The sequence below is a fragment of the Poecilia mexicana genome, unplaced genomic scaffold, assembly GCF_051168715.1.
Source record: "Poecilia mexicana isolate PSO_F unplaced genomic scaffold, ASM5116871v1 scaffold_21, whole genome shotgun sequence".
Taxonomy (NCBI): Eukaryota; Metazoa; Chordata; class Actinopteri; order Cyprinodontiformes; family Poeciliidae; genus Poecilia; species Poecilia mexicana.
In genome coordinates, this window is record NW_028263390.1 from 19,824,821 (window position 1) to 19,852,322 (window position 27,502).

The 27,502-nt window shown below is 36.4% G+C and overlaps 1 protein-coding gene across 9 annotated transcripts in view; it reads left to right on the forward strand.

Moving 5' to 3' along the window:
* The window catches only part of LOC106926993 (DNA (cytosine-5)-methyltransferase 3A-like), a 56,164-nt gene that overhangs the window by 20,267 nt on the left and 8,395 nt on the right, over positions 1-27,502 (forward strand). For 5 of the 9 annotated variants that reach the window (XM_015002235.2, XM_015002237.2, XM_015002238.2 and 2 more), the window contains exons 4-16: positions 2,818-2,941; positions 5,001-5,038; positions 5,135-5,251; positions 17,599-17,802; positions 20,380-20,538; positions 20,635-20,742; positions 21,708-21,855; positions 22,806-22,949; positions 23,090-23,134; positions 24,004-24,083; positions 25,327-25,439; positions 26,385-26,568; positions 27,310-27,394. In XM_015002235.2, the coding sequence (XP_014857721.2) occupies positions 2,818-2,941; positions 5,001-5,038; positions 5,135-5,251; positions 17,599-17,802; positions 20,380-20,538; positions 20,635-20,742; positions 21,708-21,855; positions 22,806-22,949; positions 23,090-23,134; positions 24,004-24,083; positions 25,327-25,439; positions 26,385-26,568; positions 27,310-27,394 (1,549 nt within the window). Of the gene's footprint in view, positions 1-898; positions 1,370-2,817; positions 2,942-5,000; positions 5,039-5,134; positions 5,252-17,598; positions 17,803-20,379; positions 20,539-20,634; positions 20,743-21,707; positions 21,856-22,805; positions 22,950-23,089; positions 23,135-24,003; positions 24,084-25,326; positions 25,440-26,384; positions 26,569-27,309; positions 27,395-27,502 lie in introns of those variants that run through there. The other 4 variants (XM_015002241.2, XM_088002171.1, XM_088002172.1 and 1 more) reach the window with 2 other exon arrangements.

The window sequence follows — 27,502 nt, forward strand, 5'->3', positions numbered from 1 at the left end:
CATTTAAGCTTGTCTTGCCCCTCAATTAATTGATTGCTGCAGAGGTAGCTTCTAAAGGTTGCTATGGAGACCTGATGACACCAAGATGTCAGTATTTTTATTTGCTTCAAAGTTTCATTTAACCTCTTTCCATCCACCTCGTTGTGTTTTGTGGCAAGAAAAACATGGCCGCTCATCTAAGTTTGTCTATTGCAGCTCTATTCTTTTCACCAACACATCTAACTTAAAAACCATTTTCTCTTTTTTTCTATTTTGAAGAGTGGCGACATCATATTTATACCCAACTGAAACAGAAAGTTATTCAGTACTAATCTAAAGTTCATAGAGTTTCTATGTAGTAAAAAATGTACGTTATATTTATTTTGTAGTAATTGTTTTGTAGAAATCCTCCTCTCCCTGAGAGATTATGTTGCTCCAATGAAAGGATGACATTTTCTGCCGTTTGTGGTGAGATATACATTTCAACAAAACACCCCTTTAATTTTTAGCAGTTACTTTTAATTAAAATGACTGAAATACCTCTGTTTATCATAGTCAGAATGGGAACAGCTATGACACATTTTGGCTCGTATTTACACGTCTTTATGTTGTGGTTTTTGCAACCACGTGTACAACAATTAACCCCTCAGTTGCTGATTTATGACTTTATTTTCAGTTCACTGTTTTACTGTTTGCTACATCTTGCTCTGTGCTCTGCCTCCCATTAGGTTGAATTAATCAGAGTTTAATTTAACCTAATACCGCCCGTTGTTTTCATGCTTTATTGTACGAAGAGTTAAAGTTAGTGTCTGTCAGCGGTGAAAAAGAGTTGGTACTTTCCACCCTGTCTGTCACTCTACAGCAGACAGCTTTAGATTCTGAGAAAAGAGGAAGTGAAGGTCATTGATGAGGTATTAAATACTGAAACAAGAGAAATAACTTTACTTTCCAATGGAAAACTGCTGTAATATGTGATCTGATGAGCCAGAGCTATCATTATGGTGAATGCTTGCTCATTTCTGTCTCAACAATCATACCTAAGCTGCATTAAGCAATATTCTGCCGTAGTTTCGTTAAATCAAATGATTCCCAGACACTGTAGTCTGCTGACACATTCGGGTTATAGTTTTAGTTCATCTTTGCAAAAATGAAGCGCAACTTGTGCACCTGCAGCAGTCAGCTCACTCATTTTGACTGTGCACTTCCTGTTCACCACTAAGTGGCACATAGCACATGCGAAGTGGCTGAAGATCGTCGAGTTCGTGTAAATTAAAACAAATCCAGATTTTTTCTCGGGAGTTTTGTGGACCAAACCAGAGCTGAAATGAGTTTACATTCAACACATGGCCAAAAAGATGACTGCAAGCCCAGATTCCTCTGTTTCTGCTGAGTAAGTAGTGAGTTGTTTGCCTAAAAGTTAGCTGTAGACACTTTTACAGTGATGTCTTAAATTGCTTAATGCAGCTTTAAAATGATTTTGGTGCTAAAACCATGCTAATGCCACGTGCTCATGTCTAGGCCACGTGGTTGTACTTCATATGCAGAAGATAGACAATGCTTCACTCATCTGGTTTACTCATTCCCGGCTTGTTTTCTGCATAAATGTTTAATCATCTAAGCTAAATGTATTTGTTTTATATAGCAAGTTTTTACTTATTTCAGCCACGTGGTTGGATTTGTTTGATTTATGTAGTTTTTTAATTTTTATCTGAAAGCTAAAGCTCTTTTTCGGGTTTCTCCATCATAATTTTATCTGTTTATTTCTATTTTGCCGCTTCTAAACTGTTATTCTGAGTTATTGTACCTCTGTTGGTGTATTTGAATTTTGAACATGCAGTGTTTTTTTTTTGTCGTAACATAGCCACAGTTCTGACTTGCTGTCTGTCAGGAAGAATAAAACTAATTGGGTGTACCGGAGACATAAAAACTCCCTGCCGCATTTTAGTACTGGATCCTGCATTAACTTTTACAGCTGACACAGCATAAAATAAGTGGCCCAATACTGTCTGTTAGTATTAGACATACCTGAATCAGTGATGCACAATAAGCTTGTATTTATGCGGGATAATTTAGGGTTTGAAAGTGAAATGTACCTTCACAACCAACATGTTTCTGTTTGAGTATAAGAGTGAAAAGTGTGCTGGTGTGGTTCAGTCTGTCCCGAGGCTCTTTCGGTCACCTTTCCTGTTCTCTCCATTTTACAGGCATCCTCAGCTGTTCATTACAGCCTCTGTATGCTTGTTAGCACAAGCTGATGTTGCTGTGGCCTTTGAGCTTCACATTCGTCCCTGTTTTCCTCTCTTTTAACTTCCCACCCATAAAACCTGTTAGCAGCACACACATATAAAACCCCCCGCTGGTTTTTTTAGAGCTTAAACAGAGAAAGTTTAGCAACATTGATGAATAGGTCTAATTAAGATAGCTTGGGTTTACTAGTCAGGTATTTTCCAGCTTTTTTTTAACTTAATGTTTCTAACTTTTTAAACCAAATAACTTTTTATCTTCTCAGCAGTTTGTATAAATTATCAAACCCCGTCAGATGTGCTTGTTAATTATCAACACTGGTAATAACTTCAACACTACCCACTTCTTATCCAGTACACTGTGTGCTTGTGCTAATGGGAGCTCTGCTGGAAATACCTGCTCAGTGTTGTGCTAATGAGGTTAGACTAATTGGTATGTGCAGGTTCTGCAGTAGCTGTACTGTAGTTTATTTGACTGCATAAAACCTGCACATGTGCATGTATGATTTCTGTAAATGCGTGCCCTTTAAATTGTCTAGACAGGGGTAGAGAGGCAATTTTGTCTGACCTAAGCTTTGCGCTGTCTGATTCTCAGGAGATGGCGACCTCTGACCCCTGTGCAAATGCCCCCCCCACTCCGCCAGAGGAGCCAGAGCCAAACCCTTCCTCACAGAAGAAACGAAGGCGCCGAAAACTAGAGCAATCTGAAAGGAATAAAGGTATATTTATATTTTATAGTGATTCAGAGTCAAAATATTTACCTCTTCTGCAGTTTTATGGTTTTTGCTATTTTGTGAAGATAGTTTTAATGTCTTGCAGAGATAGCGTATGTAAATACAAATGCAGGACAAGGAAAAAAAGATTATCCAAACCAACCCTCACCTCTGTGTGAATCAGTAATTGCTCTATAATCTGGTTGTTCCACCTTTACTGACAACAACTTCCATTAGCGTTTTTGGTAACTAGCAATTTCTCGTTTATATCACTGTGGAGGAATTTAGGTCCACTCTTCTTTTCAGCTATTTTGGAGGGATTTCAAGTGAGAACACTCTGTTTAAGATCATGTCACAACATCACCAATGAGTTGAAAGTGTGCTGTGGATCATTATCCTGCTGCAGAGCCCAATCACACTCGAGTTTATATATAGAGATTCTACTTAATGATTTTTTGCTAGCAAGCAAAAACTTACATCAAAGCATACTGTTCAGAAGAAGCCAACCAGCCCCAGAGCATTTCACTATCTCTGTCTCTATGGCGCAGTAATTTTGTGTATATTTTAAAAGCGATTTTTTTTAGACTTACCTATTCCTATTGCTTTGCGAAGAGAATCCATTCTATTTTATTGATAGAAGAATACTCATACCGCTAAAACTCCACTCTACAGTCTACAGTTCCAAAACAGTGCAGAAAATTGATGTCATTGTTCACAACTTCTCTTCTACTGGAGAAATCCTCTTCAGGAGAGCAAAACCAAATGGAGTGGTGCAGAGTGATTAGAATCGAGTGAAATAGCATAGGAACCCACCCAACCTCATAGCATTCTGCTAAAAAGACTTCTCACAATGTCTAGCTTGTGTCATGAGGTGATAGAAGTCTCTGGTTTAACTGTGTTAGTGCTGGTGGTTCGGGGTGTTTCACTGGGGCATTGCCAGAAAGCATTGGTCCCCACACTGGCACCTAGTGGGAACACTAAAAGACGCGAGAAGGCGGCTGTACGGTCAACTTCTCCTATGACATTCTGACTGATATAGAAATAAATACCTCGTTTCAAAAACTGATTCTTAATCTATGAGTACATGCATCAGTACTGAGTAGCAGAACAACCGTGTTTTGCCACTCACAAAATGGCCTCTTCATGGCGTTTTCTGTAAATGATCTCATTTAAGTCCTGAACACCGTAAGTAACTGTGTTAACTGTTTACGAGCGCCATCAGTTCACTGCAGTGGACTATGCCAGTGGAAAAGCTGTTTAATGTTTTAGAATGAAGCAACCTTTAAAAGTATTTTGCATCCAGAGCTACATGTGCCTTAACTTGAATGGAAACTCTGGTATGCGGGCTAAAATTGACATTTTGCATGTTTTTGTACTTCCATATGGCCGAACTTCCGTTTTTGGACAATAAATTAATATTTTTTGGTGTCTGGAAAATGAGCTGTTTCAAAAACCTCCAGATTGCAACATCACAAAACAGCAAGAACTGCCCCTCAACATTTGATAAACTGGTTTTACCACTGTATTTGCTGTATAATGGCTGCTGGAAAAAGCAAGTGTTTTGTTGTTGACTTACCATCCAGAAACCACTTGTTGCATTCTTGTTGGTTGTATAGGAGGTGCTACTTCTGCTTTTCAAAGATGTACAGTTGTATAATTGCACATCTTTTTGCAAACATTTTCATCTGCGAGTGTGAAGGTTGAGTTGGGGGCGTGGCCAGCAGCAGCTTATTTGGATTTAAAGTGACAGAGGCCCTAAAACAGCTCATTCTGAAAAGAGCTCAAAATAAGCAGAACTGAGCAGACTAGAATCTCATTATCTAAGAATGATTTTGTGCAAAAAATGTCACGATCTTGTTTTGTATCGCCCACAAACCAATCCTAACCTGTTCAAGGAATCATAACAAGTAACTTTTAAGATGTACTTAACACTGGCATGTTTCAAGTCCCTGTGATTTTAAATATAGCAGCCTTGATAGAGTGATGAAAACCGTGACTTTCCTTCCTCATGAAACTTCTTGTTAAAACTAGACTAACAGCCCATTTCCTTTTTCCTCTGCTGCAGACGAACCAGATGAGAGAAACTGCGACTCCCCGAGAGAGGTGAAAAAACTAATAGCTGCATCACGTTTGCTTATTTCTTATTTGTACATGTGAAAATGAGTCTGACGGCTGTGGTGTTTGTTTGTGGGTCCACAGGGAGAGACAGGGAGGCTCCGGAGGAGGCCGGTACCCAGAGTGACTTTCCAGGCTGGGGATCCGTACTATATCAGCAGGAGGCAGAAGGAAGAATGGCTCAGCCGCTGGAAGATGGAGGTGGGAGACAAACAAGTCCATGTCTGTGTGAAGATTTTGTAAAAAAAAATATTCATCCTGCTTGAACCATTTCAGATTTTGCCACTTTACAAAAATAAATTTCAATGTATTTTTATATACAAGCTGCTTCTACAAAGTATTGACTTCTGTGGGCTGAATACAAACTGCACACCACGTTACCATGTATCGTTTTCCTTCGACTTTGTTTTGCTCTATCAAATAAAAAACATAATACTTCTGCAATGTACTGTATACCTACTCTGGAGTATTTAGCAGAGTAGACAACAATACAGATTTTACAGGATATGACTGCATCGGATATTAGCTGTGTTTTTGTTTGTTTTTTTTGCACTGCTGAGTGGCCGAGTGAAAGGGAAATCCCTCAGCTGTAAATAAATAAACTGCATGCCAGGCAGTATCACAATGAGTGTAATTATAATTCAGTTTGTGCTAACTCTGATTTACTTTAGAAATAAAACAAGACAACCAACTTAAAACTTCAATATTTTTGTGGGTTTTTTTTTATAAACTTCTGTACTTAGCCACTTAATTTCATTGCCCTGCCTCTGCTCCAAGCACCTTAAAACTATGGTGTCCCTTTCTGCTGCTGTTCTTATTCTGTTTTAGCAGCTGCACCATCTGGCATCCACCTGTAAGCGCAGAGTCTTTAAGTCTCTAAGGGGGAGGTATAAAACCCCTACCCGCTGCTTTGTTCTGAATATATTAATTTCTTGTGGAGCAACAAGGTCAGGGCCTAGATTTACATCATAAATGATGCAAATAGACTGCCTACACATAATTTGCTCCACGCGTTTGCTCTATTCCTACAGATCTGAAACAGAGGGTATCAGACAGACTTTAAGGAGAAAAAAAAGCCGCCGAAGTCTCCTTTAATAAAGAGAAAGTGACATCAAAGCAGCTGTGATTAATGGTACATATAAACTCAGAAATAAGGCGGTGTGTCTTCAATGTGCTGCCTAAACCTACAACCATATAAAATTTGCTCTTTTCACTCCACACTCCATTTTAATATGTACATTTTTTTGATGAGATTTATTTATTTTTTGATTCTATAGGCATTCTTTAATCTAAAAAGTATCTTTTCATGAGGTTAATGTATACACTTTCAAATAAGTTATATCATTACCGGATGTTCTTCAATTTTGCGTCAACAAAACACATTTAAAATGCCTGTTAATTTGTTTCTGCGGAGTCTTTCTTCCTCCACCTCAAAGTTAACTGGGTTTCAAAAACCCAATTAACTACAAAAATACATGAATTAAAAACAGCTTTGTCATTTATTTACTTAATTAACAAGACACTTACTCTTTTTGGTGCTTGCTGAGGAGCTAGGCTAATGTTAGCTAGCTTCCTGTTTTGATATGCCATGTTGATAATTGAGTTTGATGCATGTTTTAAGGTTCATTTAATTGTGTTTGGACAAGATCCTGTGCTTTACTCAGGTCACTCCATTAAGTATCTGACTAAGGTGTGAACTGGCTTTATCTAGAGTTTACAGGATTGCTGTTACAATATTTTGAAAGATTAGTTCAATTATTTAAAACAATGTGAAAATACGGCTTTTCTGTGAACAGTCTTATTTCTAGACTATTTTTATTATTTTCTATATTCATGTTAATTGTTCCTTTTGTGCGGAAACTTTATTTTTAGCAACATCTAATTGAATAGTTTGGTTGTTTACTCTGAAATTTAGCAGTTCATTTGAAAGTTGCAGTATTGCTTTAAGAAAACTTCTCTAAGCTGCTATTTTTACTCCTAAAACTGCAGACTATGCTAAAACATTAGATTTTTGTTGCCAATTTTTTGATTACTGCTATTTAATAAGTTCTTTGTTTATGGCCAAGTTAAATTTTTATTTTTAATGCCTGGTCTTTTGTCCAAGGTAGGACAGTTTTATAGCAGATGGTGTGATTTTAATTAGTCTCTTCAAATTAGAGAAGCAAAACAGATATAAAAGATCATGTTTTCAAACCTTCACTTTGTTACAAGTTTAAAATTATAAATTTCTAGATGATAAAATAATAACAAATTGCTTTGATCACTTGGTCTCTCATCACTTTTCATAAATTTAGGAAGTTTTCCAAATATTGCTTCTTATTTAGTGTACAGTTTCTGAGTTTCCTACAAAAACAATGCCATGGAAAGCGCTTTACCCTCTTATTATTATTATTTTTTCCGATACCCAAAATGAAAGGATTTGGGGTAACCTAGTCAAAGTCTGAATTTAAATAATAAACTTAAACAGGCTATTCATTCTCAAAGACATAGTTGAATTAAAACGGTTTTGCAGAGGAAAGAACCCCTGCACTATTATTTAAGAGATTCATTACCAGTTATTGCAAAGGTTGTTGTTTCCAAAGGCCAGATATCAAGTTTAAGAACAAATTACTTTTTCTTCTAGGACATAGCTTTTCTCCCTCAATAACGTCCTGCAGGAAAGTGATGAATTCAAAATTAAACTTGACATAATGGCTCAACTATTAAAACTAAAATGAGAATATGCAAACATAACAACTGGAAGCAAAAGCATCTGAGACAGATCAGTTCATGTTGAGCGAAATTACAATAAATGTCATATAAAGGCAGTTTAAAAGATCGTTTAGTCCAGTTTATTTCCAGATATGTAGATCTCAACAAACTGTAAAACAAAACAACCAAAAGTTTTACTAGGAAAATATGTTTTTAACAAAAATTTAAAGGTTTTTCTTGCATACATTTGTTAAAGCTTGAAATCTGTCACCACTGCACTCAAAGCATGTTTTACTAACAGAGGAAACATTGGAGAAGTTTGTGTATGGGAGGAAATGTCAGCAGATGTAAGAATGCGAGTATATATTGGTGGCTTCAGCGGAAAAAAGAGAGTTCCTGAAAGAGGCTGTATGGGTGTGTGGTTATAAGGGGGGTAGAGAAAGTCATTGAGGCCGATTGAGACTCAAAGATATGAAAGTGTGTGAGAGGAAGAGATGGAGACTGACTACCGAGACTGAAACCACAAATGTTTTTGCTGTTTCCTCTGTCTCTTGTTTGACCCTGTCCTCCTTCTGGAAGGGCATAACACTGTAAAGACCCTGCAGCATTAGTTGCACTTATTGCACATAGAAATAGGAGTCTAAAACACATAACTCTCTAAAGCTAGTGGGATGTACATATGGAAAAACAGACTCTAGTGGGTTAAATTGACACCAGCTGGTGTTCAAATCACATACTGTTACGAGCTCATGTGACAGATGGAGCGAGAGAAAGAAAGAGAAAAGTAGAGCATGTGGGACTTCCTGTCAATGCCATGTTTGCCTCTGTGACTCATCATCAGAGCTGTGAACAAAATCCAAGAAGCAGCGCTGCAAAGTTACCCATTTTCCTAATAGAAGAATATTAAAGCAGTGATTGTTTTTTTTTAAACTGATGCAGTTAAGGTTTCGTCAACAATAGGAAATGATGCAATAATAAAATTATCGTTGAAGGGGACCTATTATGTAAAATACACATTTTGCATGTTTTTATACTTCCATTATGGTCTCTACTGCTTCTAAAAACTGATCAAGCTGTTAAAGAAACCACCCAAGTGTTTTTTGGCAATAAGTTCATGTTTTTTGGTGTCTGGAAAACGAGCTGTTTGGAAAACCTTCAGAACCCCATGAAGCCTAGACCATTATCTAGCAACAGCAGCTGAGCTCCAGCACATTTGGTTAGCTGGTTTTACCACTGTAGAATGGCTACTGACAAAGACAAGTGTTTTGTTGTTGACTTACCATTCAGAAACATTGGTGGCTGAATATCTTGGCAGGCAAATAGTTAATTTGTAGCCATTGCCATGGTTCAGTTCAAGGCACGACTGAGACGCCTCTTGGACATCTTTGCGCTTTTTTCTGGTGGTCAACTCACTGCTGTCGTACCTCCTAGAGAAGTCTTGTCTGTATTTAAAACACTGAATGTATTGTACTGATAGTTTGAGTTTTAGTTTGTAGGACATGGTTTGATTAGTAGGAAAAATGGGGATTCTTGTTTATCTAAAATATTATTTTAATACCCGGAGCCAGACTTTAGAGAGGGCTTACAGGGCCAGCAGCCCACTGTCAAAAGTTTTGGGGGGATGCCTCCTCAAAAAATAGTTTTTTGTGTATGCTGTGCATGGTTTACAATCATTGTACCTTATATTATGGCTTTATGGTATTTCTTTTTTTAATATTGTTGATTTTGTATTAATTTAAACTACATGTACATCAATTTGTACCTGCAAATCTGTATGCAGGTTTTGTAATTTGCATGAGTTTTTCATTGTATTTTATTTTAGTTTATTTTATTTTAGTTTATTTTAGTTTTTTTTTTTTTTTTTTTTGCAATAGGGCACCAAAACTAGCTCTACCCCAGGGGTGCTTATTCTTCTAAATCCGGCCCTGATAATTATGAAAAAATGTTAAAACATATAGCCAGTATACAATTTTCCTTGACGTTATTACTGAGAACTCTGAGTTTTACCTGGAATATTTTCTTGTTAGCTTAGGGCTTAAACTTAAACTGCAGCTCAGAAAATGGTTGGGCTAAAAGGAAAAGCTTAAGCAAAGCGTCTGGTGGTTAAGTCCCAAAAATGTTACTATGAGTAATCCTTATGTACTCAAACACATGAATAGAAGCTGAATGAAGGACTGAATATAGAAGGCGCAAAGAAAACAAGGAGAGCGATGATAAAAGAATAAATGCACGAACATAGAGACACGTAAAAGAAAAAATGGATGGAAATCATTAGTGAGATGTTAGCTGTTTAGAAGTGACAAACGTGAAAGATGACATCCAAACGGAAAGAATATGTGTGTACGTTTGACTGAAGAGAGGAAAGCGGTGAAACCAGTGACTAACACAGAGGTTAACGTGTTCCAGATTTCTACCGGCATGTGGTGATTTGCTCTGTCTGGTTGTTAACACCCCCCATGAATATCTTAAATTAATCTGTAAAACAGTTTCTATTAGAAGAAAACTGGCAACATCTGTTCAAAAATTGTGAAAATCAGATATTTATATGTACTGTAATAAAAAAAAATGTATTCTCTTCATCAGACGTTAAATTCAACTTAACTTCTCTTGATTTACCTCATTGAAGATTACCAAAATTATTTATTTTAGTTTTTTTTTCTTTTACTTTTTTCACACCAAGAAGTTTTCTTTCTAATTTCACAATAGCGGTGTTTCCATTAAATAAGAAATACAAATAAAATCACACATGAATGAGTTTGTTCACCCCATAAATCATTAAAAAACATGGCAGCGACCAATGCAAACACCAAGCATGAGATGTATTCATATTTTAGCCATGGCAAAGCGTGAAATGATTAATCGTGATAAATCGATTATTTAATTAATCGTCAACTAATCTAGTAATCGATTGATTGCTAACGAGATACAGACTGAAAAACGTTCTAATGAAAAAAAAGTTGTGTTTTCTTTAAAAATTGTTTTTGTTATTGTAAATTGAAACGCAGTGTTTGCCATTATGGGCAAACACGTGAAGTGTAAGCCTAGCGGGACCACAGAGCATGTTTGTGCTTCAGTTAATTTGCAAACTGTAATTTGTCTTTTAATGTTGGAGTAATGGCTTCTTCCTCTCTGATTGGCCTTCCAGTCCAGGTTGGCTCAGTTTCATCAACTTCTACCAGCATCTTCTCAGGCACTTTAATGATCCAGAAATGTTAAGGTTTTCTTCCTGACATTTTGGCTGATTATTTTTTGCTTTTTCTGTGGCGTCACACCAGAAAGCCGCATGTTTGAACTTAAAAAGCCATGACACCACATTTCTTTAGAAGGATAGTGATCTTATTCTTTGTGTATTATTCTGGTATTAAGCAAACAGAAATAATTATTTCTTAAAACAGGAAAGAAAAATAGACAGAGGAATGTGTCTTTTTATTTTTAAAAAATCTACTTTCAACTGTATCTATGAGTCTTGTAGGTCTTGCCTAAACAAATCCTGCAGCCTTATCAACTCTAAAGCTTACCTAACCTTTGACTTTAGCTTGCACACACTTAAACACACACACAAACACTAACCTTAATTTGCGTGTGAATGTCATCACTCCTAAAGCCTTCAGGCTTCCACGCGCAAAAACTCCCCACCACCTTTCAGTGCCTGTGCATTGTTGTCGTTCACGTTAACATCTGTTGGAGAAAGGAGCGAGTAAGTCACATCGGCCAATCAGGAGAGAGGAAGGAGAGCTTGGGGCGAATGTAGCCGAGGGAACGCGCAGAACAGAGTAGGAGGCTGGAGTAGGTGAGTCAGAGACAGACGAAGAAAATGACAGACAGGAAACGATCCAGGGAGGAAGGGTTACACTTGGCAAGCTATCATGTCCGACTTGTAAGTGGCTTCTCCTTATCTTTTTTGTTTCTGTATGTGGGTGTGTTGCTGATTAAGCACAGAAGTGTCTGGAGGTGACAGAAACTGGTTTGTCGCAAAGTTCTCTCATGGGAACTTTGCTTTCAGATTTGCTTCAAGAGAGAAAATTGGTGAATTTATTATTTCTTTAAAGCTTTAAGGTTAAAGAATGTTCTAATTTCCCTATTTATACTGCAGAAAGATTTATTCCAATTTTTCTCACCTTTATTAACTTTTTATCTGCCAAATATCTTTTTAAAGAGATGTTCTGCTTCATGGTTGTTGCATTTCCTGCATGATTAACAAAAGGAAAGAGATGAACATGATTTTAAAAAGATAAATTTCTTCAAAAATAAATACATCTATCTTTAATCTTTGGACTGCATAGATGTAGATGTTGATTAAACAATTTATTTTATTAGTTTGGCTGAGAACAGAGAGAGTTTCCTCTGAGTTTCCTGCAGCATGTGGAGCTGCTTGCAGAATGTGACCCTGTCGAGCAATAAATTATTGGAAAAGACCGAGTCACAAAAGCATGATTAGGCAAGTTTCTTTAAACCTGTTCTGCAGACTTTTTTTAACCAACTTTCACTGTTTTACTTTTTCAATTTAAAATTAAAGAAAGTTTTAAGTTTGTTTCAATGCACTGCAAGTCTAACATTTTATAATTTCTAATGAATTAAACAGTAGATAAATTATTAAAATTTAGCCCACTGCATACATTATATATATATATATATATATATATATATATATATATATATATATATATATATATATATATATATATATATATATATATATATATATATATATATATATAAACTTCTATGTCCTATGACATAGAAGTTTAATGGAAGTGTAATTAAATCTTTTTACCTATAAAATGTAATGATACTACAAGTGTGAATGTGTCACCAATAATTATGTTTTAGACTTGATCTATTATATATAATTAGATATAATCAGAATATAATAGAAATCCTGCTCATTTATTTTCTTTTCATTAAAAACCAGAGTGACTCTGAAAGGGACTTTGCTGATATTTTTATTGAAGGGTTCTTTTGTTGAGCAATGTTGAGTTCATCTGGAGGTCGGGGTCAGTCACGCTTGTAAACGTGATGGACTTTAAGAGATGGCTCATTGGTTAGGCCAGGAGGTCAGGGGTCAGAGGTCAAGGGGGCGGCACTAAGAGTGAAAACACTGACCGCTCCAAATGGTTTGTCAGAGTTCAAAGTTGTAACTCACAACTGTGTAACCAGTTGTAATTCTCATTCTTCAAGATTTGATTTGCCAGTAGAAGGACTCATTGGTCCTACTGGATATGCACCATTTGCTTTCTGGACACAAATGTTTGTAGTTTGATTCCCTAAGTCCAGTTCTTGAGAGCTACTTTTCCACAGACTTTTAGATGCATCTCTTGTCCAACACACCAAATGGCTGATTTCTCTCATCAGCAGGAAGGGACGCATCTAAAACCTGCTCTCCAGAACTGGGCGCTCCTATTTCCTGTGAACAGTCCAGTGAAGCACCCTCACACCATGCCAATAAGATCACAGTATTGTAGTTCGTGCAGAATGAGGTTCCAGATTGTCTGGCTGAATCGCTCAAAAATTGGAGCATCAGTGATACTTTGTGATCCCAAATCCCAAGAGCATCAGAAACAAGCTGAAAATATTGATTTATCCACCAGAACAAAAAGAATCCATTGTCTTTCTGTTCATCTCAGCTGGTCCTTAAGAAACCCTTTGGGTTTTTGTCCAGAATTGATTTATGGCTTCCTATTTGCACAATTCAGGTTGCATTTTGCCAGTGGAAAAATGATTCTATCTATGACTTCTATGCACTTTTTTATGCACTAACTCTAAATGCTTTTGCATTATAATGCACTGCAAATGCTTAAAAATTGTACAACATTACATAAATCTTTATTTTTTAACAAATCCTATTTTTTTATCCAATCAAGTCGAGTTTATTTGTATAGCACATTTCAGCAACAAGAGGCAGTTCAAATGCGATAAACATTACTTTTTGTCAAATGCCATCATTAAAATCTTTTACATCTGATATATTGATCAATGTTGCAGTTATCATGGATCAAAAGCAACTAACAGGTGGGTTTCATAGCTCGCTTGGCAAAAGTAAAGTCTTAACAAAACAGTACAAGCTTGTGTTTTCTGTTTTATTTTGATGTGATTTAATTCCCAGGTCCAATATCAAACTTTAAGACAAAATCTAATATAAGACGTTACATTAGATTTCTGCTAAATTTTTTCATGCATTCTCGTCTGAATGCTGCCGTTCTAACCCAGTTCTAGGTTAAAAGATTATTTAAAATCTTAGAAAAATCTCACTCGTATTTTGCAAGATTTGTATCCTAGACATATTACGCAAATTAACATTCAGCAAAGTGTTCAAACCTTATCAGAGGTTTTGTAAATGCTGATAAAATATGCATTAGTCATAGATTATTATAGACACATTAGATATATATGGATGCCATGAAATTAATATAAAGCTTAAGAAATGTGTTATTTGTTTTTAAATGTATTTTCAAGTTTCTGATAACATGGTTTAAAAACAAGATCATTGCACTTATTGAAGCAAATCTTCCATTCTCTAAAGTTTCTCTAGGACGGGGGTTTCCAAACTTTTACATGTCATGACCTCCCAAACATCATTAGCTTTTGGTCAGGGATTCCTTTTTACAAATCCACAAAATATGTAAAAAAAATAATAATTTTTTCCTCACTTTTAGTCACTATTCAATAATTATTGCAATCGTTTCTCATAAATGCTGCCTTCAAGAGCAAAGCAGCATAATAAATTTTACAATCAGCCAATCAGAAAATAGGATTTAATTTATTTTAACTTATATGATATTTACAAGACATATTAGATTTTCTTTTGATAAGAATTTATGATTAAAAAATTTATTAGATTTTTTTTTTCTCATCTTCCCTCCAACTCTCTGAGGCCCACCTACTGCCACCTGGTGGCCCCGCAGGGGCCCGCGACCCCCACTTTGTAAAACACAACTTTCGGACAAACAAGTGTTTGGATGGATGAGGCCGTCTCAGAAAACGAAGAAGATGAGCTCACATTCGCCCTTCATCTGTGACTCATGTTTCTGGTAGCTTGTTCAGGCAGCTGATGTTGCTAGGCAACAAACATGTTGTCATCCAAAGAGGGCGATTCAGGTTGATTTATTGTAGTAACGCAAGTTAATACAACCCAAATTCTGACCTGACTGAACAATGGTTGAGTTTCTTTCTTAGCAAGAACAACAAATTGTTCTTAGATAAATGAATAATTAAAAACAGAACAACAAAGTAGTTTTATAAATTAAAATAGACATATTGAAAAGAGCTGTGCCAACATATGGAGATATGCTTGCTGTGGGTGTTTAAATGTGCATGACGGTCCATGTATGTTCCATTTGAACGGACTGATTGGTATTTTATGAGGTCAGAGGTCAACAGAAGCAGGGAGAAATGACCTCCTCACCTCAGAGTCAAACTGAGGCGATCCACGATGCATCCCTGAAACTCTCACTTTTACGATTTATTGCCTTGCTTCCTCTCCAGAGTGATGCAGTAAAGTTTTTGTTTCTTCAGCTTCTTTCACACATTCACGGTTACATTACAACTTCCAGCTCAGCTGGAGTACAAACCGCATAGTTCAGTAGGGAAGAAAAAAACTTTTAAAAACCTATAAAACCTCGGGTGGAGTCATCGAATCTTACATCTGGACCACAGTGGGATTCTTACGGTGTAGTAGCGGATGAAATCATCGAGCTTTCTCGCCGTTTCTGTTTATTTAACCCAGCTCAACATTTAGATATGGCAGCATGTTGTTTTCATATAATAGCTTTCTAACATGGACATTTGTAATAAATTTACTTAAATTAGTAGTTGCATTTCATATTAATAGTTCCATTCTGGTGGATATTGATCTGCAAAACTGGGGATTAGAGAAATATTTTGTTTACTTATGAGAAAAAAGTCATGTTATTGTGGGAATAAAGTTGTAAGAGTAGTAGAAGATGAATGTCTACTAAAAATTTCAATATTTGAGAATAATCTTGTCCATAAACCCATTCTAACCTGTTCATATAAGGCATCATAAGTCACTTTTAGGCCTGTCACAATAACACATTTTGCTGGATGATAAATAGGACCAAAAGTTATTGCAATAAACAATAATATTGTTTTGAGACCATTTTCAAGTACTATAATGGTAATGGTATAGTAATGCAGGAGCACTTTCTGAAATATTAAGAAGATTTAATCTCTAATGAACATTTAATACTGGAACGGGAAGACATTTTAAATATCCAGCATGAATAAACAAAACAACAAATAAAATTAATTATAAAGTCTCTGTAAACAAAGTTGTCCTTCAAATAAATGAGCTAATTGAGACCAAAACACCAGACTGAAGACTTTTGTTAAGCATTTTTTGGTAGAAAGACAGAGAGGAAAAAGAATGGAAATTATTTAGCTTGTTTTAATATGCTGCTAATTAATTTATTGGTTATTTTGATAGGCCTTGTCACTTTTAAAGACTTTAAAAAAAAATAGAGTCGATTTCTAAAACACTCAATCAGATCACAGGTTAATGTTACTGGTAGCTCCTTAACTCGACTTTAAAGTGGTGGATTATGCCTTTAAAATGAGAAAACAAAACAGTAATATAATGGCTTTTTTATAGTGTTTGGAGTTTAAATACTAGACTTTCACTTTAACTGATTTATTTGAACTTTGTATATTTTGAAGTTATTTAGTAGATCCGGGCTTGGAAGTTTCCTTTCATATCTCCTGCGTTTCTGTTTCACAGAAAGCTACACTTTCTCTCCCTCTGCTGTATTATCCAGATTTATCATTTAATCCTATTTACTGACAGACTCTTTGTCTTCCCTCCCGCCTTCCTCTGCCCGAGATGAACCCGTTGAACTGTATTGCCACCGCACCCGTTTTCTCTGTGCTCACTTCCTGTTTGGTGGAACAATTAAAGGACTGTTCCTGCAGCTCGGGTCTCAAAGGTCTTGATCTGGAGCAGCCATCAGATCAGCTGGAAAAAAGCCACAAAAAGCACAACTTTGTGGAAAAAAGAGATGTTAGATTAGACAAGCTGGAGTAAAACATGATGTTATGGTCATGTGTCAAGGACAGCACAGTTTGTAGTTAGTTATGGCAGCATGTTTATTTTCTGGAAATAAATACAAACTAATAAAGGCTTAAGAGTACCTGTTTATCAAACATTGGTTAAGCATTTATATTTACATTTTTCTGGATAAAATATATTGCATTATTCATTTCTAAAAATTATACTTTTCTTAGTTGAGGCTTTGGTTTTGGATGTTGTGCAGCTGGAAAAACGTTTGGTTTTACTTTCTTTACTTTCGGATACTTGTCATGAGGCAACAAGTATTCTTTTTACAACTTACCTAAACTACGACCCGAAATCTAAAAGGACGCAGAGCAGGACCAAAGAGCGTCTCTCTGTTTTATCATATCCCCTACTTCAACATCTTTTTTCTTCCTGATGATACAGCCAGGCAGAGGTTTAAGGAGGAGCAGCAAAAACAAAGGAAATGGATTAGCAGTGCTTGCCAACTACATGTTATTGTGAATTATCGTCTCTGCTTCCGGCAAATTGATGTGTTATAATGCCACGACAAAGTCTTCAGTCAGAGGCTTCTTCTTCAGATTCATTACTGACTGCTACTGGAGATCTTTCCCACCCAAACTGTCACCATCCACAAAGATTCTTTAATGATACTTGAATGATTTAATTTCTGTTTGGGTTAAATAAAGTATTTCTGAATTATGTTTCTAATGTAAGCACAAAATGTATAAATTCCACTGTAAAGGAAATGCATTCAATATTTATTGTCGTCATCAGAAATGAGTTTTAAATTTGATAATGAAAGAGAAATGTTTCTGCTCTTTTCCCGCAGGCGGAGCAGCGGGCATACAGAGAGGCGGAGATTAACATGATGGACGACCTATTAGAGACCGGCTTTCAAAAAGAGGAGGAGCCAGCCAGCCCGGCCCCGCCCCCTTCACAACAACACACAGATCCGGCCTCTCCAACAGTTGCCGTGACGCCGGATCCCGTTGCTAGGGGAGACCAGGCTATCCCCAGCGAGATTGAGTACCAGGTGCATGAAATAACAAAATATTTGAGAATTGAGGAGTATTTGGGCCATACTAAGAAGAATAAATACATAAAAAAAATTTTAATTACAAGAATAGGGTAATACAGAATAAACTTGTACAAGGTTAAAGTTGAAATATTATAGGAATAAAGTTGTAATATTAAGACAATAAAGTCATAATATTACGAGAATAAAATCGCAATAATATGAGGATCAAGTAATAATAGTACGAGAATAAAGATGTACTTGTATGACTTCATTTCTGTAATACTATGACTTTTGTATTATTTTTGGCTTTATTCTCATAGTTTTGTTGTTTTATTTTCTTGTCATGCCCCTACAACTACATCGTGCAGACTCAACACAAAAAATAAATGTTTATTTTGTAATCAATTAATGATTTGATTAACAGTTTTACTTAATGCAAAACTGTGCCAGCTTTTGTAGATGTGATCAGAAAATGTTTGTTGAACCTGAAAGAATGTGGAGACTCCAACCTGGAGGGGTAAGATTTCTCTAGGAGGTGTAAAAGGGACAAAGGTCAAAGATTTCCTGAGGCAGAGAAGCAGGAAAGGACTTGCAGCTGCACAAAACGGTCTTCTGGTTAAGCTGGTACTTTACAACAAGCCTGAGCTAATAGAGGAGAGTAGGAGTTGTTTTTGCCAGATTTTAGTGTGGGTGAAAATCGTGGCGCAGTGTTTTGGTCATGCTTCAGTGTTTTCAGAACTTTTCTGGTCACCATACCAGGTGGGAGGTGGTGACTATGTTGATGAGTAATATGTTCTTTGGCATCTCTGTGGTTGTTTTTTTTCTCTTTTTTTGGTTGTTTTTGGATCCATAGCCAAAGAGTTAATTAGATTAGTCTTTTCTCATCCATTTATGGGAAAAACTAAACCAACTTTATTGCAATGTGGTGCAGAACTGTGTCATGGTAGCGCAAAAATACATGGTTTTTAATTGTCCATAGTTTTCATTGTTTACAAACAAAAATCTGAAAAGTGTGGCAAGCATTTGAATTCACCCTCCTTTATTCTAGTTATATCTGACATACTGCATGAATAGTTGTGTCATATGCAGGTTCTTTTAAATGTAGAGAAAACAACATTTCAGTTTTTACTGTTCCAGGAATTGTGAGAACGACATTGAGTATCTATGATATTTAGTTTATAATAAATTTACTTCTACTGACCATATTCAGTATGTTGTAAAAAATATATTGTAGGATTTCATTACAGGAGAAATAAGTCCTGCTTCTCCTTTTGTGTGAAACAGAAATTGGTGGAAACATCTTTTCTGCTTATCGTGAACGATGATGGATGTAGTTTACATTGCCTTTGCATGCTTGGTAGTGTATACCATCAGGATTTATTGCCAGCTGTGGTCCTCTTACGTATCATTGTGTACTTTATTCTAAAATTAACTTGACGTCTTTATGTATACTATGGATCAGTTGTTGGTATGTGTTTATTTGTAACACTTGTCTATCTCGTCTGTTAGCCAGGAAACATGGACGTTACAGTCTTAGATCTATGGATGCTCTGCAGTTTGTTGTCCCTAAAATACAAACTCAACCAGGCAAGAAAGCTTTTCTCACACCTGGAAAAAGTTACAATCCAAGCTTCAACTTTCCAAGCCTTTATGTGTTGTTTGTTTCTGTTGTAACTATGCTGCTGCTGCTGTCCTGGCTGGATCTCCCCTGTGAAAGAGATCTCTGATCTCAATGGGACTAAACTGGTTAAATAAATATAAAACAGAACTTTTTTTGCAATCATGCAAAATGCTTTGTGTGATAGAAATCCAATCCCACACTATTTGCGTTTCCATTACAAACGTCCATAAAACCTTTTTGATTTTCTGCTAATGTGGAAAAAAACACAATTTCGCTATTGTGGTGTTTCCATTTAAGGAGACCTATTATGCAAAATTCACTTTTTGCACGTTTTTGTACCGTCATTTGGGTCTTAACTGCTTCTAAAACAGAATAAGCTCTTAAAAACACCTACCAAGCCATGTTGTAAAATAAGTTAATGTTTTTGGTGTCTGGAAAATGACTTTAAAAAAATTCCCAATTGTTGAGTCACGATAGGTGGCACTGCACCATTAACCAGCTGGTTTTACCGCTGTATGCCCTCTACAATGGCTACTGGAAAAGACAAGTGCTTTGCTGTTTACTTACCATCCAGAAACCACTCGCTGCATTTTTTTGGTTGTGTAGGCGGCTCTACTAATGCTTTTCAAAGATGTACAATTGTATAATTGTGCATCTGTTTGCAGCCATTTTGACGTGTGAGTAAAAAAGCTGCAGTTTATTTTGATTTAAAGTGATATGAGGCCCTAAAGCAGCTCATTCTGGAAGTAACCAAACTAAAATTTCATTATCTAAGAATTATTTTGTTCAAAAGTGTTAGAAACATGTTTTGTATAGCCCATAAATCTATCCAAACCTGTTCAAGGAAGCATAATGGGTCACCTTTAAGAAAGTCACAAATGTATCTAAGATGGAAAAAACATATCAGTTTCTATAAAAAATGTTTTTCATGCTGACTTTGGTGGCACCCTGACTCCCGTGTTACTCCTCAGGACGGGCGAGGTTTTGGCATCGGAACGTTAGTGTTTGGGAAGCTGCGAGGTTTCTCCTGGTGGCCCGGCCGGATCGTTTCCTGGTGGATGAGCGGCCGGAGTCGAGCTGCAGACGGGACTCGCTGGGTCATGTGGTTCGGTGATGGAAAATTCTCCGTTGTGAGTATCTTTCAAAACTAGAATAAAAAGTCAAACGTTTGGTTATAAACAAATAAAAAACCTGATATATTGACCTCTTTCTAACTTGTTTTGCAGGTTTGTGTGGAGAAGCTGATGCCTCTGAGCTCCTTCTCATCGGCTTTCCACCAGCCAACGTACAACAAGCAGTCCATGTACCGGAAGGCCATTTTTGAGGCCCTGCAGGTAGCAAACCCACTGTTCACTCTGTGTTCCCAACATTACGGAGTGTGTGAGTCACAGTTTACTGACCTGTAGCATGTGGGCTTTATTCCTGTTGGCATCTATGGTTACACACAGAAAACAACTGTGCAGCCTAATATCTTATGCAACATGACCTACCAATTTATGCCAAATGTAGTTATTATTGTTGATCTGTGGAGGTGTGTTCTCCTGTTTTGCCCACATTCATGTTCTCCTGTTTTGCCCACATTCAGTGGTAACATCTGAGTCAGGTAATCTATAATTTAGTGGGTGTGTTTTGCAAGTAATGCAGAACTTCTTTCATCCTTTTGTACTTTTAGCAAGAGCCATGAGAAGCACAATATTCTACAATAACAACAACAATAATTTTGACGATTAATTGATTAATCGTCAAAATAATCCAATTAATCGTATAGAAAAATTTGCACATTCTGCAAATTTTTCATTTAAGTGTTTTTATACAATATCAGATTTAAAATAAGAAAATAGTTATTTTCTTGACCAAAACGCAATAACACTTTTAGCAAAGGATGCATCTGCAGCTAACAAAAACTCTTCTAACATCAAAATGTGATTACACTTTATTTTAATAATTGGAAAGCAAAAGGTGATTAATAGGAAACTTTTTTCACAGAATTTGAACCGGGTGAAACTAAAACTGATCATATTTACAGTTTTCTTTTATTTCATCTTTAGTACAAAATGTATATTGTTGTAAAGTTTTGCCTTAATTATTGCTCTGAATATGTTCATTCACAATTTTTTTTTTTTGAGTCTGTATACTGTAGTTAGCGATTAATCAATTCCTGAATTAGTTAATGGTTATTTCAATAATAGATTAATCACAATTAATTTGATTAATCAATACTATTCTTGTTTATGTAATTTCCTATTACTTTGATTCTGCCAGAAAAGAACATCAGCTCTGTGTGATTGATTGTGCTCAGGTTGCAAGTGTGCGAGCAGGGAGACCAGTTCCCTCCTGTGATGCGAGCGACGAGGCTGAAGGCGTGGAGCTTCAGACCAGACAGATGATTGAGTGGGCCATGACCGGCTTCCTGCCCAACGGGCCACAGTCGCTGGATCCCCCAGAAGGTGACCAGCTGCTGCTCATGACAAGCACATTCAACCTGCGTTGTACGATAATCAAGGAGGACAAAGAGTCAATTATTCCCCAGAGTTTTTACCCTTTAACTGGCATGTGATAAATTTATAAAAGTTATTTGAAATATGTCACGTGAGAACAATCAGCAGTGGTGTCCATCAGGGCTGTGTTCTCTCCCCTCTCCTTTTTTCTCTCTACACTACAAAAACACAAATTATTACCAAGTATTTTTCTCTAGTTTCTAGTTTAGTAAACTTTAATTAAGACAAAGATAAGATGTTTCAGCAAGAAACATAAGCTTGACCACTTAAGTCAATAATTCTTGGAAATATATTTTTTAAAAAGCACTAATTCCACTGGCAGATTTTTCACTTGCACTGCAAAAACACAAAATCTTACCAAGTAATTTCGGTCTAGTTTCCACTGCAAATATCTTAGTAAACTTGACAATTTGCACTAGACAAACTAACTGACAAGTAATTTTTTTAGCCAGCTATAAAGGCTTGTTTTACGTCAATAATTCCTTAATATTGATTTAAAAAAAAGATGCTTGTTCTGCTGGCAGATAAATTAACTTATAACATGGTGAAAATGTCTTGTTATAAGTTAAATTGTCTGGCAATGAAACTGGAACTTTTTCATCAATATTAAGGAATTATTGACTTAAACAAGTCTCTATAGCTGGCTTAAACGTTACTTGTCAGATAGTTTGTGTTATTTCAAGTTTACTAAGATATTTGCAATGGAAACTAGACCGAAATTACTTGGTAAGATTTGTGTTTCTGTTTTTCCTGTTTAAGTAAAAATATCTGCTAGTGGAACTAGTGCTTTTTATTCTAGTTTCTGGGCTGTTTGATGCTGTCTGAACACTGTTAGAAAATGCTTGCAGAAGGTTTAAAATAATAGAAATCCTGGTAAACATACGTGTTTTCTCCCACAGAGGAGCAAAATCAGTTTAAGGAAGGATACCTTGAGATGATGCCAGAGCCGGAGGCAGCGTATACACCGCCACCTGCAAAGAAACCGCGCAAAAACTCAGCAGAGAAAGCGAAAATCAGAGAGGTGATTGATGAAGGGACCAGAGGTAAAGTCTGCAAATACATTTCATCATAAATTGCTCCTTCTAGATATTATATCATAATGTTTGTCCCCATGTGTAAAAGTGAAAAAGAGAAAGAGGTTGTCGTTTAACCTTTATCTGTATTTGTTTTATGTGTTTTCCAGAGAGACTCATACATGAAATCAAAAAGAAAACCAGGAATATAGAAGGTAAGAACCCTAAAATTAGCTAAATGAGATACATTTGTAGTAAAAATATGTTTTGGTTTCATCCAGGTTACAATGGGTGCGTTCACACTGCAGCCTGAAGTGACTCAATTCCGATTTTTTGGCAATTCCGATTTTTTTGCCGGGCCGTTCACACTGCCAGTAAATGCGACCTGTATGTGTTCTGCAGTCTGAACGGGCAAACGACCTGAAAGTGTCCCGCATGCGCAGTAGAGGGCGCAATAGCGTCAGCGTTCTCAGTGTTCTACCAACCGCCATAAAAAGAAGAAGTGCTCAGTGTTTGCGGAAGTAAACATGGAGGCTAACGGTGGGGCTTAGCTTATATATTTGAAGTTGTTGTCCGACCGGAGCAGCATATTAACAATTTAATCCTCACTTTGTCCGTCATGGTTGTTGTTTTTCCTCCCGCTTGCGCATATCAGGACGCAGAATAGTGAGATTTGTTGAGAATCAGTGACGTTCAGTTCGGATGAAGGGGACCTGGACGTTGGGTCGCATTTGAATCGGATACAAATCGGATATGGGTCACATTCGAAAAAGAATCCGACCTGTGCTGTTCATACTGCCTTTAAAAGATCGGATACAGGTCGCATTACGTCAAAAAAATCGGAATTGAGTCGCTTCAGGCTGCAGTGTGAACGCACCCTATGTTACTAAAGGTTTCAAGCAGCTTTTACAACATGATTTGTAAAAGCTGCTGTAATCCTCATCAAGCTGTCATTGCTGGATAATTATTTCCTCCTCCAATAAATATGTGCCCTTTTTCTTCTTCCTTTATTATGACCCAGTGAGTCCTCTGTTAGTTTTCAGAGACAATTCAACTACTGTGTTGGTTTTATGTGTTTGTCCAGATATCTGCATCTCCTGCGGAAGCCTCAATTTCTCTCTAGAGCATCCTCTCTTCCTGGGAGCAATGTGCCAGGGCTGCAAAGTAAAAACAACAACTCTTCTTTCTCACTTAAGATGCTATTTGGAAGTTTATTTAACGGATTTATGTCGCAGTGATTTATTTAACCCTAACTGGGTTCTGACTGAGGCTTGTGAAGTCAGAAAAGTTTGGCTCTGATCTGGAACAGAGCAGAAAAATGTTTTTATTTGACTTGGATCATTTTGAGCTACATGGTTTGATTGAGCCTAATCAGGATTTTAATCTGACATTTTTCTATTTTGGATGCCAAGCAGAGGATTATAGGTATTAAATATCAAAAAATGTACAGTTTTGCATTTGAAATCTACAGTTGCAGTATTTGTTTTGCATTTCTAGGCTTCACTACTTATCCTGCTGTCTGGTTTTTGCAGGTTCTGTGTTAAAATTATGAAATTATTTAAGGTGGTTTAACTTGAAAATGAAAGTCCCGTCTGCTGCCTTAAAAATGCAACTAAAGTCGACAAGAAAATTGTTTTGGTTTTAACTCAGAAATTTAATTTCATGAAGTCAATTTAACAACAAGAGACAAGTTATCTAAACATTGTTTTTTATGTTCATTAATCTTGAATTGTGAGTTTTAACTTAATGTTGCAATTTAAACCAAATAATTACTTTACAATATGCAAAAAAATAATCTTCCCTCATTTGTTAAAGAGCCAAATTTCTCTATTATTTCACTCACAATATCAAATTAAAATAACGACTTATTTTACTTTAGAATAATTTAAATTCTTGTTTCCAATTACATGAACAAAATGTCTGATCTGATAGTAATTTTATTAAATTCAGCTCAGAAACATTTACTGTGAACAGAACGTCAGATCAATGTAACGCACTTCCGTCTCAGGATACAGAAACATGCCGCTAAGCATTCTGGGAAATAATTCCCACTCCTGTCTTTTTCTTCTTTCAGTTTTTTAAGTCCTAAACTAAAAACTCTTGGAGGTTTGACAAAACTAATAAAAAGTTAACACAACTTACTGCTGTAAGTTTATCTTTCACAAACTCACATTTAGGTTCAAAATCTAAAACTGGCTAAATTTATTTGACTTAAAGAGCAGCAGATAGTAGACACAACTAAATATGGCTCAAATGTTTTACAGTGTACTTCTATATGTTTGAATTATTGCAATTTTCTTGTCAAAGTTACTTAGATTGACAAATAGTGATCAGTTTTAGCTAATGGCTGCTGTTGGAAATGGAAACAGTTGCTGTCCTGTCCTGATTCTGTGTCTTTCCTGCGCAGAACTCGTTCCTCGAATGCGCCTACCAGTACGACGACGACGGCTACCAGTCCTACTGCACCATCTGCTGTGGAGGGAGGGAAGTGCTCATGTGTGGAAACAACAACTGCTGCAGGTCAGCAACAGAGCAGCTCTGCGCCGACATGCAGCAGCTGCTTCTTGTGGCCAGGACATGGTTTTAGATTTCACTTTTACGGACAGAGTTTATGCATGAATGTCAGGATCTGATTTGTGGCTGCCTTTATGTGGAACTGGGTCAGCCCGCTCACGAGGAACAGATTTATTTACATGAATGTAGCGTACACAGTTGATTTTAGCGTGTTTGTGCTGAACTTTCACAGCAGAAATCAGAAGTAACAATAAATCTGAACTCACTGATGTGTAGAGCATGGTAAACTACTCTGTAAAACGTTTGAAGGTGAAAATGAAAGTTAACCTGCTGCCTTTAAAATACAATAAGTCAATTATGTTTTAGTTTTATGCTGGTTTTAACAATAAGACTAATTTATCTAATCTTGAATTCTGAGATGTTATGACTTAATTTTTTAATTTAAGCCAAATAATTGTTTCACATTATGCAAGGATTCCCATCCAGCAGAACCAGGATACATTTCTGTATTATTTTCACTCATATTATCAAGTTAAAATAACTACTGGTACTTATTTTTAGTTAGAAGAATTTAAATTCTTGATTTATCTTGGAGGAACAAAATGTCTGATTATGCATTTTACTAAACGTCACACTGAATTCTGCTCAGAAATGCTTATTTTGAACAGAGTTTCTATACTGTTTGAAGATATTGTTCTCAACTACTGTGAACTGACAGCTAAAAACAAGTTAAATAAAAAAATCATTCATAAATGAATGAATTTATGAATCACTTGCTCTCATGCTGCAACATAAGATTCAGAGACATGCCGCTAAGCAGTCTGGGAAATAATTCCAACTAGAGTTGAATCTAATGGTTATTTTAGTAATCGATTAATCTATTGATTAATCTGACGATTAATTGTGTGTGTGTGTGTGTGTGTGTGTGTGTGTGTGTGTGTGTGTGTGTAGGTGTTTCTGTGTGGAATGTGTAGATCTTCTGGTCGGCGCCGGCTCAGCGGCAGCAGCAATCAAAGAGGACCCCTGGAACTGCTACATGTGCGGACCCAAGAGTACCTACGGGTTGCTACGGCGACGGGACGACTGGCCCATCAGGCTACAGCACTTCTTCGCCAACAATCATGAGCAGGAGTTTGTAAGTCTTGCTCTGCGTTAATTTAAAGCGCATCAATTATTAATGGTTCCTGTGAAAATCTCTGGATATAATCCGAGATTATGCCAGTTACAGCAGATGGTAGAGCTGTGACAGATTCACTAATTGGTAGTCAAAGAGGAAGTATTCCAGGGCTGCCACTAATGATTATTTTAATATTATTTTAGATTGATTTAATAATCAATTATATCAACTATTCTATCAATTGGCGATTAATCGGGGAAAAAATGTTACATCTTTCAGATTTTTCACTTAACCACTTAAGCTTACTTTATACTATATTATAAGTACATTAAGAATGCAAAGGACCAAATAATTCAAATCATTTTTAAATAAGAAAATAAACATTTTATTGACTAAAATGCAGCATCCATTTAGAGAATTTGAACCAGGTGAAGAGTTTTGGCTAAAACATATTTACAGACAAAGGTGTTTTTATCTTAAATGTAAATATACGTATATATATTCTGTACAGTTTAATTTCCTTTTGTAACACTCTATGTAAACAATTAATTGCTTAATTAGGGTAAAATGAATCTATTAATTGTTTCATCCCTAAAGAATTCAGTATTCATCTCTAAGCTCATAAAGTCTGTTTTATATTTACCACCAAACAGAGCATTTTTAAAGGGTTGAATATGGTTAAACTAAAAATAAAATGAATTTGTTCCCACACTTACATGGCTGTCTAATTCTCTCTTCTTCCTGCTACCTGTCTTACAGGAACCTGCCAAACTGTACCCTCCAGTTGCAGCAGAGAAGAGGAAACCAATCAGAGTCCTCTCCCTGTTTGACGGCATTGCCACAGGTTTGCATTTATAAAGCTGCAAAAACCCTCATATGTAGTTTCTGGACTATAAGTCGCTCTGAAGTACAAGGGTGCGTTCACACCAGCCATGTTTAGTCCACTTTAACC